Source organism: Stegodyphus dumicola, chromosome 7 (genome assembly GCF_044657685.1).
Source record: "Stegodyphus dumicola isolate Sdum_Otavi_A_Nest chromosome 7, ASM4465768v1".
Classification (NCBI taxonomy): Eukaryota; Metazoa; Arthropoda; class Arachnida; order Araneae; family Eresidae; genus Stegodyphus; species Stegodyphus dumicola.
The window spans coordinates 4,998,086-5,011,986 of NC_140774.1; the positions used below are offsets into that span (position 1 = coordinate 4,998,086).

The 13,901-nt window shown below is 31.8% G+C and overlaps 1 protein-coding gene across 1 annotated transcript in view; it reads left to right on the top strand.

Moving 5' to 3' along the window:
* The window catches only part of LOC118183598 (uncharacterized), a 196,721-nt gene extending 186,657 nt beyond the window's left edge, over nt 1-10,064 (top strand). The window contains exon 5 of the mRNA XM_035353195.2: nt 4,112-10,064. Coding sequence (XP_035209086.1) covers nt 4,112-4,403 — 292 coding nt within the window. The 3' untranslated portion in view covers nt 4,404-10,064. The remainder of the gene's footprint in view (nt 1-4,111) is intronic.
* Nucleotides 10,065-13,901: the final 3,837 nt, after the last annotated feature.

Sequence of the window (13,901 nt, forward strand, 5' to 3'; positions counted from 1 at the left end):
TGTTATGTCAATGCCATGTCGATGCTATGCCGTTTGTGCTGATTCTATGCAGTATCTTTCTTATGCTATGTCGATGCTATGCCGGAGACGAACCGTAACATGATTAATCAAAAAAGGTAATGGCCTATACATTTGACAATGAAATTAAATACATATATTTCGTTATTTAGGAGCTCCTATGCTTTTATTATTCGCGATGTAAATTTGTAGACTAATTCTGTAAATTTATTATTTAATCTATTATTCCTATTAGATTATATTTCTCCTTTGAGTGTTTATGACAAATCAGTTTAATAAAATCCAAAAAAAAAAAAAAAAAAAATCAATGCCATCCGGGCAAACAAACTACTTCTGTTTCCACTGTTAACATGAAATATATGTAATTAAGCAGCACATGTACCCTACTATAGGACACTAAATTGCTTATTGAAAGCAACATATGTACAATACTATAGGACACTAAATTGCTTATTGAAAGCAACATATGTACCCTACTGTAGGAAATATGGCATTTTTCATCACGATGATGATTAAAAGCATTGATAAAGCATAAATGGCATTAGAACGATAAATGGCATGAAAACGACCTAAAACTTTTTTTTTAAAGAGGAGCGCTGTAAAGGACCAATGTCAGCGTAGTGAGAAGGTGTATTAATGCTATTCGCACGTTGAATGTTGAGCACTTAATTTTTAGCAACCTGATAATAGTCGAATATACTCACTAAGGACTCCCATAAATTCGTCCCACTGTTTCCAAATGAGGTGGGCCTTGAAAGCGCAGACAAGGGCAAACTTAGGTCAAAGATAAATAAACGAATAACTCTTCTTTAATGAGGAATAGGGTTATTTATTTTTAAAAGTCATTAAAATGAAAATAATTAGCAGGTTATTTAATGCTATTTGCATAATACACAGGAATAGACAGTAGAAGCACCATCTCATGTGCAAAGCATTTCTTGTGGAAAACCTTTAATAAGCAGAGCTGGAAGATTTTTCTTCTCACCTGCAAGCTGTTTTCCTGGACTCACTGCCTCCAAATCTGTTTATCACTGACTGTTCTATTAAAACAGTTCTTTGTTTTGACGATCGTATGACCTGGTGCAGTGAAAGGAAAAACCGTGAACAAAATCCTAATAGTAAGTAAAAAATGCTTTAAAACTTTGGGTCACTAGGTTTGTTTATGTACTACAATATTAAAACTAGATAAGACTTCATTTTTTTACCTTAAACAAACAAGATTTATATCCTTTGTCTAATGTATCCTGATTGTAATATCTGTTTCAGTGACCATTCCACTTATTTTGAGCTGTATTCTGGACTCTTACCTGCGTTGGAATAAACTTATAACTCTTGTTAGGAAGTAAAACGAAGATGCCATTTTTTGAATATTCACTAGTTGTAAATGGAGCAGTAACAGACACATTCTTATTGTTACTTATAGAATGTTACATTAAGCCTTTCCTTAACTACTGTAAAGAAATTCTTATAACGCTTTCTGCAAAAACCATCGGTAGCTTGGAACTATGCAAAACCAAACTCTTTGCCTAATTTCCGAAGAAATTAAGACTAACTTTCCGTATAGTTTGCTAATCTCAATTCAGGTTAACGCAAGATTGAAACAAGTGCTTCTATTTTGCCAAAAAGACTCTTTTATAACGACTACTGGAGGAACTATTACTTCTAGAAATTCAGAAACTTAAAGACCTGACTAGGATTCAACCAGACCAGTTACCTTATTGCAAAAAATCTTGGTGTAGTTAGAGAATATGTCTTTTTAGTTGGACCCATAAATTTCAGTAACAATCAACTGCATCTTGACCTTGTCTAAAAAGTCAATAAAGAAGAAGTGTGTGGCACAAGAACCCGTCTAGGTGCACTGGAGACCACTGAAAGTCAATTACTTGAAAATCAATGAATTCAAATCTGCCCTGACGATTCAGTGAAGGAGAAGCACTTTGGCGCTGGAGCTGAAGTACACAAGAAACGTTTTTCTTCTATAAAGCAAGTCATTGCTAAAACTAAGCTTAAGAAATTTAATAAACTAAACTTAAAAACTTAAGAACTTAAAGAAATTTGAAGAACCTCGCGACAGCTCTGTTATCATAGGGTCTCTTTCTCCAAAGACATCAAAGCCATCATCCCTTTGGATTCTAGGTCTGTCCTTTAGTATCTTACCATCAATAATATTTACGCTTCAATACGTATTGATGAATACATATATCTTTCAAATATTCTTACAGACGCAACATCAATACAGTGGATGCCGGCCAGTAGTGGAGTAGAGAAAGGTAAAAGTACATATTTCCCGGTAAAGGAAGGACCACTGTCCTGCAAAAACCCACAAATCTTATAAATTTTGCTAAGATAGTAATAAATATGTGACTTAACAAGTTTCATGACTAAATTTCTGCATAAAAACCAGGAAAAGTGCTTAGGAATGTCCCGTGGATAAAGCTTATAATAACCCAGATTCTTCTTGCGATATAGCTGTGGTATCATTTAGGTTAATGATTAGCGGCAAAAGACAGGGGTTTGTAAATGATTAAATAAATAACTCCTTTTAAATAAACATTTCCTTTTAATTTAGTTACTTCCCTTTCCTGTCCTGAAAATAATAACTATTCATAATAAATCTCTCTAAACCTCGTCAGTTCCAAATTAATCTATTAATCATTGCATTGTGGTTCTTACACAACGGTGCAGTCAATAATAATATTAGTTTTTTCTAATTGAAACTTTACCAATCAGAATGAAGTCAAACTAAAACTGAATCATGGCTTGTCCTAACATTTGAATTACAACGTCGCATTCCTCTTTCTGTTCTCTGTTCTATGATGTTACCTACTGCTCTTCAAACATATTGCAACATGTTAAAAGTGCCGATGGAACCGTTCAAGAAAAGTGGCGATTTGCGCTACGTTATCTGTCTCTGCATTAAAAATGTTATATTGTTACGAATTTGGTATTTAAAAAGCTAATGTTAGTTCAATTTTAAATTAAATGGTTTTATTTCTCGCGCAGTGCAGCGCGTGATGAATATTAAAAGAAAGCTAAGACGGAAAATTGAAACTACAAGAGCGCGTGCATTAAATAAATAAATATCTCTTTTTGATTTCGAGAAAGTACTAGAAAATTCTAGCGCGTGATTTTAAAATCTTATAAAAGGAGGAAAACCGCTCAGTTCGTTGTAGTTACTTAGTTTGTTGTTGTTTAGAAAACTGCTCTTGTTGACTGTAGCGAATTCGCGAATTAGCTTTCTTTAGCTGTTTTGAATTAAGTTCTATTGAAGGTTTGAGTAGTTAGAAGATAACTACTGTGATATATTGTGATACTGCACGATTATTTGAGGATATTTAATCATATCGTGATAATAATAAATTTTCTTCATTTTTCATCGGACTCGTGCATTCATTTCATAACAAACCCGTAACGCAACAACTTTTTTTTTTTTTTTGAAAAATGAACAAAATTTATTATTATAACAACAAATATGATTAAATGTCCTCAAATAATCTTGCAGTATCACAATGCATTAGTAGTTATCTTCTAACTACTCAAACCTTCAATAGAACTTAATTCAAAACAGCTAAAGAAAGCTAATCTGCGAATTCGCTACAGTCAACAAGAGCAGTTTTCTAAACAACAACAAACTAAGTAAATACTACGAACTGAGATGTTTTCCTCCTTTTATAAGATTTTAAAATCACGCGCTAGAATTTTCTAGTACTTTCTCGAAATACAAAAGAGATATTTATTTATTTAATGCACGCGCTCTTGTATTTTTAATTTTCCGGCTTAGCTTTCTTTTAATATTCGTCACGCGCTGCACTGTGCGAGAAATAAAACCATTTAATTTATAATTGAACTAACATTAGCTTTTTAAATACCAAATTCGTAACAATATCAACAGTATAGGAAAGTATTCAGCTGGTAAATAACTGTTGTTATGTCATCATTTATCCACATTCATTCACCATCTATAAAATTATTACGCCACCAATCAAAATGTTTTATTACATATCTGTTTATTATCTTAATGCTTGTATTTTTAATTCTCATTTTATTTCTGTTTACCAACTCTACCTGTTAACTCTTTTCTTGTAAATTGCAGCACAATACAGGAATATGACAGATGTATGCGAAATGCTATAGAAGGTCGATGCGATGCTGATGCCCAAAAACTTGTACGCGAGACAGTCGTAACAGTTTTGAAGCAAACCTTCAATTTCTGCAATCAGTACGGAAACATTCCCACTTCAGACTGTCTGCATTCTCTTTCCGCCACCAAAGGTCATGCCACAGGAAACAGGGACGAAGAAAATGGATACGAAAGTTCCCAGAATTCAATCCATCAGACAAAACTCGTGTTTCTTCTTCTGGTTTTAGTTATAGCCTGGTCCTGACAGCAAGAAAGTTCACTGTAAAGAATAACAGTGTAAATTCTAATTTGCACAAATTGTTACTTCAAGTTGCAGTCGTCCGTTGGTGATAAAACAATGGGTACTGTAAGCTTAATACCATTTTCGTAAGAAAATATCTTTGCTGAAGGGAATATGCGTAGAAAATAAGTTGTCAGCCAGTGTCTTAAAGTTAATTGTGATTGCATTTTGCTAGATTCTTCTCTTGGTAATATGGTGCCTTCGTTTGTGCTCATAAGAAAATGGTCTCTGGATAGAATTCAAAGCTTGCAAAAGCATGTATAAACTTTTGCATTACATAAATCTTATTGAACTCCTTTAAGCGAAAGTATGGTTATTAAATTTCGTTTAATTTTTGTGATTAGGGAAAGAAGATGTTTTGTTTCCTGCGTTAATTAGACGAAAAAGCTCCTGCTATCGTCAAATTTAAAAACTAATTTTATAATGCTGAATAAAAATTAAAAGATAAAAAAATACTGTATGAATAATGTAAATAATTAGTAATGGATGGTAAACATTTACGTGATATTCTCGTACAAAAACATACATTTTTCATTTTCATATTTTATAAAAAGTTAGACGATAGAAGTTATTTTTCGAGAAGTTTGCTAGCGGAATTTTAATCCTCTGTAAAGCGAAAAGGTGCTTACATATTTTTACATTTTGTTCACTGAAGAATTCATTTATAACTTATAGTTTTTCATTATATTTAATGAAAAATTATTTATTTTAAAATTGTTCATATATTTCAATATAAAAAATTTTCTTTTAGAATTAAAAATTCCTCAACACTTGTTATTTTGACTTGAATAATTTTTTTTGGCTTACAATAAATTTCTCATAAAGGTTTTTTTTTTTTTTCAATATTTTTTTCAAGTTATAATTCCGAAATATTTTTTATTTTGACTTGAAATAAATTTTTTGGTTTACAATAAATCTCTAATAAAGTTTTTTTAAACTAATTAGGTTTTTAAATATTATCAATTTCACAAAGATAATATGTATCTTTGTAAAATTCATGAGATATTTTGAGAGAGCTATTATTAATAGTGCGGAGATCTAACCTTGTCAGGTAACATCCACACCCTGATAATGTTTAAATCCCAAATTTCTTGAATGCAGTCGTCAGCAGGAACAATCTGGAGCACAAACTATCTGAAGTTTGTTTCAAATTTCGGTAAGCTAAGCGGTATTATACCTACCACAAGCAGAGAAATCTGAATTTGAGATCCCATTCGAATCCCATCTTTTACAGCGGTGCTCAAGTAAAGTGGCATTGTGATTAAAAGGGCTAGTGAGTGTGTGTGTGTGATGTGCGTTCTCTTCTAAATAGTATTTCTTTGACAATAATTCTCAAAAGAAACACTGTAAGCTTTTACTTAGCTTTCAATTTAATAACACATTATGTTAAGCTTCTGACCGGAAGGGCCGTATAATATTTGTTGTGATGTCTGTAAGAAATTATATATACTTGCATCTTGAAATATATCCAAGAAATTAAGGCAATGTATTAAAATCCAGGTATAAATTACCAAGGGTATTTTGGCATAATCAAGAAAATACCTTTCTCATGGCAGCTTTCAGAAATATCAGCTTCCTTAGTGAAACCCTTGCCGGTCAGAGGATTAAGTTGATAAGCCAGGTTCGGTAGTTCAACGGTAAGTCTTATATGTAGGCAATAAGGATCGTGATTTGCAAGTTTCAGTCGAAACCTAAGTTTCACAACTTTCAGTTTGTCAAAAAGTACAGAAGTTAATAGGAGATTCGAAGTCTAAAGCTAAGTTCTAAATCTGAAGCCATATTGATTAAGTCTTCATTTAAGGTATTAAAACCTGTTAATTATTATTGCCGCCTTTAATAAAACTTTTCTTAAGCTTAATCCTCTTGATGTTAAGAAATTTCAGTGCTATATTTGTAGAAAAATTTGAAAATAAGATAATTTTGTGGATGAGAAACATCCTTCTTCTTCGAATTAACATCATAATGGATTATAATGTTAATTAGAAGGTAACAATCACAATGGAACAATTTTTTAAAAAAAATGTACCATTACAATTTTCGTAAATTGTATCTTAATGGTACAATTTAAAGAAAGAAATGATACAATTTAACACATATTTATAATTCTAAGTGAAATTCTGTTAACGGACCGGCACATATTTATAATTTAAGAAAATTCATTAATTTACTTAGCCAGAAATACTTTATAATTTAAACCTTCAAGATCGGTCATGGTTTGAAAGATTTAATTCAGATTTGTTTTAGTTTAAAACCTTAAAATTAAAATATATATATTAACTATTATGACGCATGATAACTAAGAGGTAGTTTCTTTTGAAGGAAAATTTAAACTTTCTGACGAATGCTTTAGAATGAAATAAAATTAGATATTTATGTGAGAAGTAATAGTAATCAGATAATACTTCAGTTCTCACTCCCGAAAGCAGAACTTCTAAACATTCCCGGAACATAACACACATTTTAGGGTTTGCTACGAGTACGTGAAAACAAAAGCTTTGAATATTCTATGAATGAGTAAATAATTAAATAAATGATAATTCGATGAGTGAGTTAAATAATTAAATAAATGATAATTCGATGAGTCAGTTCAATAATTAAATAAATGATAATTCGATGAGTGAGTTAAATAATTAAACAAATGATAATTCGACGAGTGAGTTAAACAATAATTCGATGGATGTCTTAAAAAATGTAATAACTATTCCTAACTTGAGGCCTTAAGCCTAACATGACATTATCCTGTCCATCTTCATGCGAACTACACTTTCACCATAATTGATAAGTTTTTGCTTTGATAAGTATAAGGATTAAGAAAATTTGCATCTTTAGAGTAACTTTGCGTTCAACTCCTGTATAATAATATCTCTTTGGAATTTATTACCAAATACCTTCAAACTATACTACTAGGCTAAAATCTTGCATAACACAGAACACTTGGAGTTTCGCCCATAAAAAAAACTCTGATTTTTTTAGAAAGTGCACCACACAGCATAATTTCTTTTGAACCTAATTTCAGCTTACGCAAGAATAACTATTTTGGATGATGAATATCATAAAATACATTTCAGTTTACTGAAGAATATCTTGCTGATTGTTTATAAATCACAAAATCATCCAAAGTTCAGAATTATGTGAGACTGGCCAAAGAAATGCGTCGTCAAAGATCTCGGCGAATATTTTAATGAGTTAAATTTTATTAGGATCAAACTTTATGCATTAAGGATTAACTCTATGCATGCATCATTTGCGTTAATTTGAAATAAAACTTCATTTCCGTAAATTAACTTCAAACCCTTTGGCAATAAAATATTTTTTCTGTGTGTGCTGTGCATCAGTAACTATAAAATTTGTATAAAATCTAAGATGCTCTCTGCATTATATGTTGGGAATATTCTTTAAGATACAAATCGCTTGAGGGTACCCTTTCTAGATAACAAAAGCTGATAGGTAAAAAGTAGCGATATCAGATACCCAGCCTAAATTTTTCCATCGTTTATAACAAATTTAGAAAATTGTTGGGTTCGTCAAAATGTCTGACTCAAGTAATTTTATTTCGAAATGTTCAAATACAGAGCAAAACGAAAACAAATACACTATTTTAAGTTTTATATGTAAGGATGGTATTATTCTGTTTTTGACTTCACAAACAACGTCGTAGGGATGATTGAATTTTCGTCATATTTTCACTACCGTATCTTTCATTCTGTTTCCGCAACATTAACAAACAACTCGGCGCAATCAGATCTTGAGTACTTACAATTAAAATTGGTACGAACACACTGTCCTTAATGTATATTCTAAATAAAACATTCTTAATATAAGATCTAATAACATATAAGGCTAGTTATTTAACATTTCTGTATGATAAATCTAAAACAAAAAATTGCTAAGGGAAAATTTTCTTAAAAAGAAAAATCCATACTAACATTTTCGTGACATTTTTAAATTCGGAGATTTTATTTTTAATGTTCCATATAGGATAATATAAAAGGATGGAGAATTATGCTCATCTCAATTAAAATTAACGACTTATGCTTTACGTTTTAATTACCTAATAGGAATTCATGATCGTCAATAGTTCTTCGCCGAATTCTTCCTTGTTGCCTGTGTTGCAAATACTTTGCAAACTGCGAAAGAAAGGCCCATTGTTTTATGCCCATCTACAGGCTGATTAAGCTAAGCGTGTGCAGACTTCTGCGAAGTGTAATTTCCATAAGAATTAATTGAATCATTTAGAAATATAGGACCGGAAACTCCCCAGTAAACAAACAATGTTAGGCTCTTCCCAACGCTGACGTCATTTACTTATAACAATGGGGGAAACGAAGACACAAGCGAAGTAGGAAAGAAGTTGCTTTTAACTACTTCACAGTTCCACCCCCCCCCTCAAGACAGGTTCGTCGATTTTGAAAAGTGTCATCAGGTGTGAGCAACGAGACACATTCGTCGGGGTTTAACATGCCCTGGATCGTTACTCCCGAGAGTGACTCATCGCTGGGAGTTTTCCAACCAACAGAATGAGGGAGAAATTAAGAGAGGGGATTTATGGCCTAACTTTTCACGCTGTCTCTAGCTCGAATTTGTATTTAGGTTCATAATGCAAAGGAACGGGAAATAATAATGCATTTTTAACTTCCTTTCAGATTGCACTGCAACAGGATCTATTATTCATTTGAAATTGTGGCTTTAGGGTTTGGCTTTGTTAATTTTCAATTAAGAGACTGGGAATGCAAGAGAACTTTTTCTCGTAGGCAGGATGACGCTATTAAACATCCTTGAGTGTGGCAAATAGGCTGTTCAAGCTGATTTGACATGAACTTTTAAATCGGCCTTGACAGCCGGTAAAAGGGGAAATAAATATTTATATCTTAAACTGAGGGGAGTTTAAGAAAAGTATAAAAAAAGTAACGTCATGTAAAAGCAAACCTGGTAGTGGGATAGTAGAGTAAATTCGGTAGTGCCATTATCGAGAGCTATGACAGGCACGTCTGACATCGAAGAAAATGAGTTTTTACTTCTGTATACTCTATTCTATACACTAGCACATGAAGGTGGCTTTCTTAGCTTGTATTGCTGTATGATTCCGATTTTTTTTTGTGCGATTTTGTACACGCTTAATTGAATCAGTCTGCTCAAAATAACTTACCGTTGAACACTGAACAGATTTTATTTGTATTTTTGTGCAACTCATACAGGCCTTCAATTCTAAAATCCACAGTTGCTTCCACTTATTGTTTAGTATTACAAAAATATTCTGCATTTCACGAAACTTGCATCACCTACCCAAGATAAATATGAAAGGGAAAGAAATGATAAATATTAAACCGTTTAACAGAATGTGTTTCCTTCTAGATGTAAACAAAACCGTATAATTTATTCATCTCATCATCGGTCACTTTGTCTTGACAATCTCGTGAATTTATGACAACCTATGATTGTGTTCTGTAGCCCTTTGTTTTAATCGTTCTACATCAAAGATATCGTCTGGTTTGTGACAAAACAGATCATTCACCAATGAAACTTTTGTGTTACCGTCTTGTTATCTATAAAGCATTTTTGAAGTTTTCATAATGTAAAAATGTTAAAAGTCTTTCAATAAAAATAATAATAAAGAGATTTAGAATACTTATGTCTCTTTTATTTTATGGAGTACGCAATTCGAAATTGATTTACTGGAAAGCAGTTCCACCACAATATTAAGATTTCGGGCCAAATTCTGTAATTTTTATTGGGAAAATAACAGATATAATTAGACCACATACATTTGTTGGATTCAATTTGTTTTGGAGGGGAAGATATTTTAATACTGATTTCAGTCTCAAATTATTGATTTTTTTGTTTGTTTTTAGTCATGATATTGGTTCATTGCTCTTGCTAGTTTTATTTTAAGATGGTAGAGCATCAAGACTATGGGCTTCTGAAGAAAACATTTCAAAGAAAATAAGATAGCTTAAAAACCCGCTTTTCATATTTTAATGTTTCATTTCATTAACCTTTTGCAAATGTCTGACAAGTTTTTGCATCCATTGCGAATGCACATAAGAATATAGAAGCCAAATATTTATGGAAAAAAACATATTTTATTTTAGAAAATTTTGGAAGAAGTGTATTCCTGTTCTTAAACAGAGCTTTTGTGTTTGAGTACTATTGGTGTTTCTTATGTGCAAATAACATGATGTATTTCTACATTTCGTGTTCTTCACAAATGAATATTTTTGTTTTTCAATGCGAAACAAGAAGTGGTGTTTGTATAATGTAATGGTGTTTGTATAAGCAGAAAGGAAATAAATTTCAAACTAACGGCTATATTTCTAGTTGAGAATGATTCTGATTTTCATCAACACAGTGAGCAAAAGTTTGAATTTTCAGTGTATAAGAGATACTGATATTGGTAATTTTAGGACATAAACAAGAGATATATCAGATCCAAAGAGAGGACAAATTGTTCGCCTTTGTTTGACTAGTATGCCTGTTGCCAAAACACCAGGCTAAGATAAGGTGAAACAGCGATTACTCAAAATACAACAGAACTTTACGTGAACTTACTAATTTCTGCTGATTTCAATGGAGTAAAGAACACAAAACTCAGACAACGTTCAATGTAAAATGTTTATTATTCAGTAATAAGTCCACCTTTACTTTCTTTTCCACTCTAGACTTCCCTGTGCCAAATGAAAAAAAAATAATGTTAGGCTCTCTCTTTCAGTTTAAAGGGCCGATGGTGTTTAAAGCATAAGAGTACTAACCAAGTATAAAGAGGTTATAGAACAAATAAAACAAACAAAGATTTTACATACACACCTATTTCATTTTTTATTTATTACATTTATTCATTCAAATTGACTCTATATGAAATTGGTCGATGATATGAGAAATAAGGTACATAATTTAAGATGTTTGCAGTTATATTCATAGTAAATGTCAAATCTATAAATGAATTGCCAATTGGTACTTGGATAGTTAGTTACTTGGCACCATATTGAGATTAAACTCATGTTTTATAAAATCAAATGCCTTTTCATTTCGTTTTTCATTTCGTTTGAAGTCTACATTGAAATCTCTCATCATAATAATAGGAGCATCTCTGTCTACAGTAAACTCTTCATCGATCAATAACGTAGTCTCAGAACATTTCCAGCTTCTGAATCCTGTATTCTCTTACGCTGCGTTGCAGTAAATTTTATTGGTACACAATCTGTTACATTCATCAAATTTTATAAATCGCAACATCACCAGCTTGACGAAATAAAATAAAGTACAGCAAACACCGCTCGAATACACTGACTATCTATACGCGACTGCTTACCAGACGAGCTTGCCACACACAGGCGGTCGTTCTTGTCCCTCCTTCGCCCCCCTACTTTCGGCTCATGGAGGTAGGAAAGGGAGGAGGGGCCATTCCGCGCTAGAAGTGAAGCACTGCTTTCAAGCTTGGGTCACCAGACGGGGTGTTTTTTGTTTACATTCAGAAGCTCGCTTGACAAAATTCTGATAGTATTTCGACACACGACAGTTCCATAGAAATCGAAAAAGGGACACTCTCGCATGAAAGAAACATTCATAGTGTGATGGATGATAGCAATTTGTATAGTTTACTGACATTTACGCAAAAATCACATCTTGGTTATTTTTCGATAACTAACAACAGCGATTTTGATTATGAATTTGTTTTATAAAATTCTAAGCTGTTGCACTACAAAAATATAGATTTTAAGAAAATTGCTAAAAGAGATCTGCCAAAATTTATTTTCTAGAAGATTTGAAAAGTTTGAAACTTGATGGCTAAATGTAAATATAAAATTATGTATGTTAAAATATTTGTAATTAGGTACATAGGTCAGATTAAGTTTTTATTAAATAGAGTAACGCATGCAAGGGCTATCTGCCTAAAGAGAGAGATGCCATCGTGGGGGAATTTTGAAGAAAAACTGACCTGTATGCTAAATTAGTGTAAATTACTTTACACGAAAAATATAGTGAATGCACAGAAATTAAAGATTTGCACATGCCGGAATTGATAAATAGGAAATATGTATGGGTATTTATGCATGTGCTTGCAAAAAGCATGTATCTGCCTTTGACAAAATACTTAAATATTCATTAAATTATTTATAAATGTATTTGAAATGAAGAATTTATTCACTTATAAACAACTGTGAAAGTACTGTGAAGAAATCTAATGATTAAATGTATCTAATTTATAATGATTATAAATGTTATTTAAATATATAATAACCTTAATATTGAATTGTAAACATAAATTGAAATCCTGTTGACAAATATGTTATAAAACTATTTAAGCAAGAATTGTTCGTATTGGAAAGCAATCTGTTAAAAGGTATTGTAAAGCAAATGCTATGAGATGCGCACTTAAGAACGTAATAAAGAGTTTTGGAATATGTATTGTTGAAATGAAGGGTAAAAAAAAATCTGATAAGTATAATTAAAAGAATTATTCCCTTTACATTTTATAATAACTCAGTTACAAGTTTTAAATAATACTTAAAACTTATTTTATTCCCTTTCAGAAATGTTCAGAGAAAGTCAAATACTATTTAATACCTATTTAATTATTAGGAATTAGCGAAATACTTATTTAAAGTATTTCGCTAATTCCTAATAATTCTCTAATTTAAAATGAACTGAATAGAGCATTAATTATAAATTGACTTACATTTTTCGATTTAAAAGAAGCCAAAAAATCATATCATATTTAAGAAAGTATTTTAGGAAGAAGCTCTATAAATAGAAAAGAAATAATGCATAATTTTAATATTAATAATACAATAAACTTTGATCTTAATTTTTGTACCTTAACCGAATAAAATCGAATTACCTTAATTTTCTTTTCTAATGTAATTAACGAAAACTTGTGAAAATATTTCATTCAAATTAAACCATTCTGAGAAAACTGTCCTGTGAAAAGTATAGCATTTAATTCCGTTCAGAATGAAAGGTTGTTTAAAAATATGTTGTTTTCATATACTTAGGACTCTGAAGTGTTGTAGAAAAGAAAATATATACATTTATATGTATATTTGCGACGTAATTACAAAATATTTACACCCGAACGCGTCAAATCCCATAGAACTCAATGGTAAATGACCCAATGTTTTGGTCACCACGTAGGGATCGCCGGTGCTTCAGAGCAGGGTACGGAGAAACTTGTTTAGGGCGACTCCTTCTTACTTCCTACCTCCATGTTTCGGCTATCCATCTAAATAAGTATGGCAATGAAAAGAGCCCCTCCCTCTTGCACACTGTGGATCATTAGCTACCCAATCAACTCCTCCACTGTAGTCAACTACACCTCCTCCCTTCTCAGAGTCAAGATTCCGCTCCACTCAGCTCGGCACTCAGTTCCTGCTAACTGCTTCGGAAGTATTTATCTGTACGGCCTGCCTCAGCAAATATTGAGCTTTAAATTTTCATCGACTTTTCTAAATTATGCTACTCTAAAAT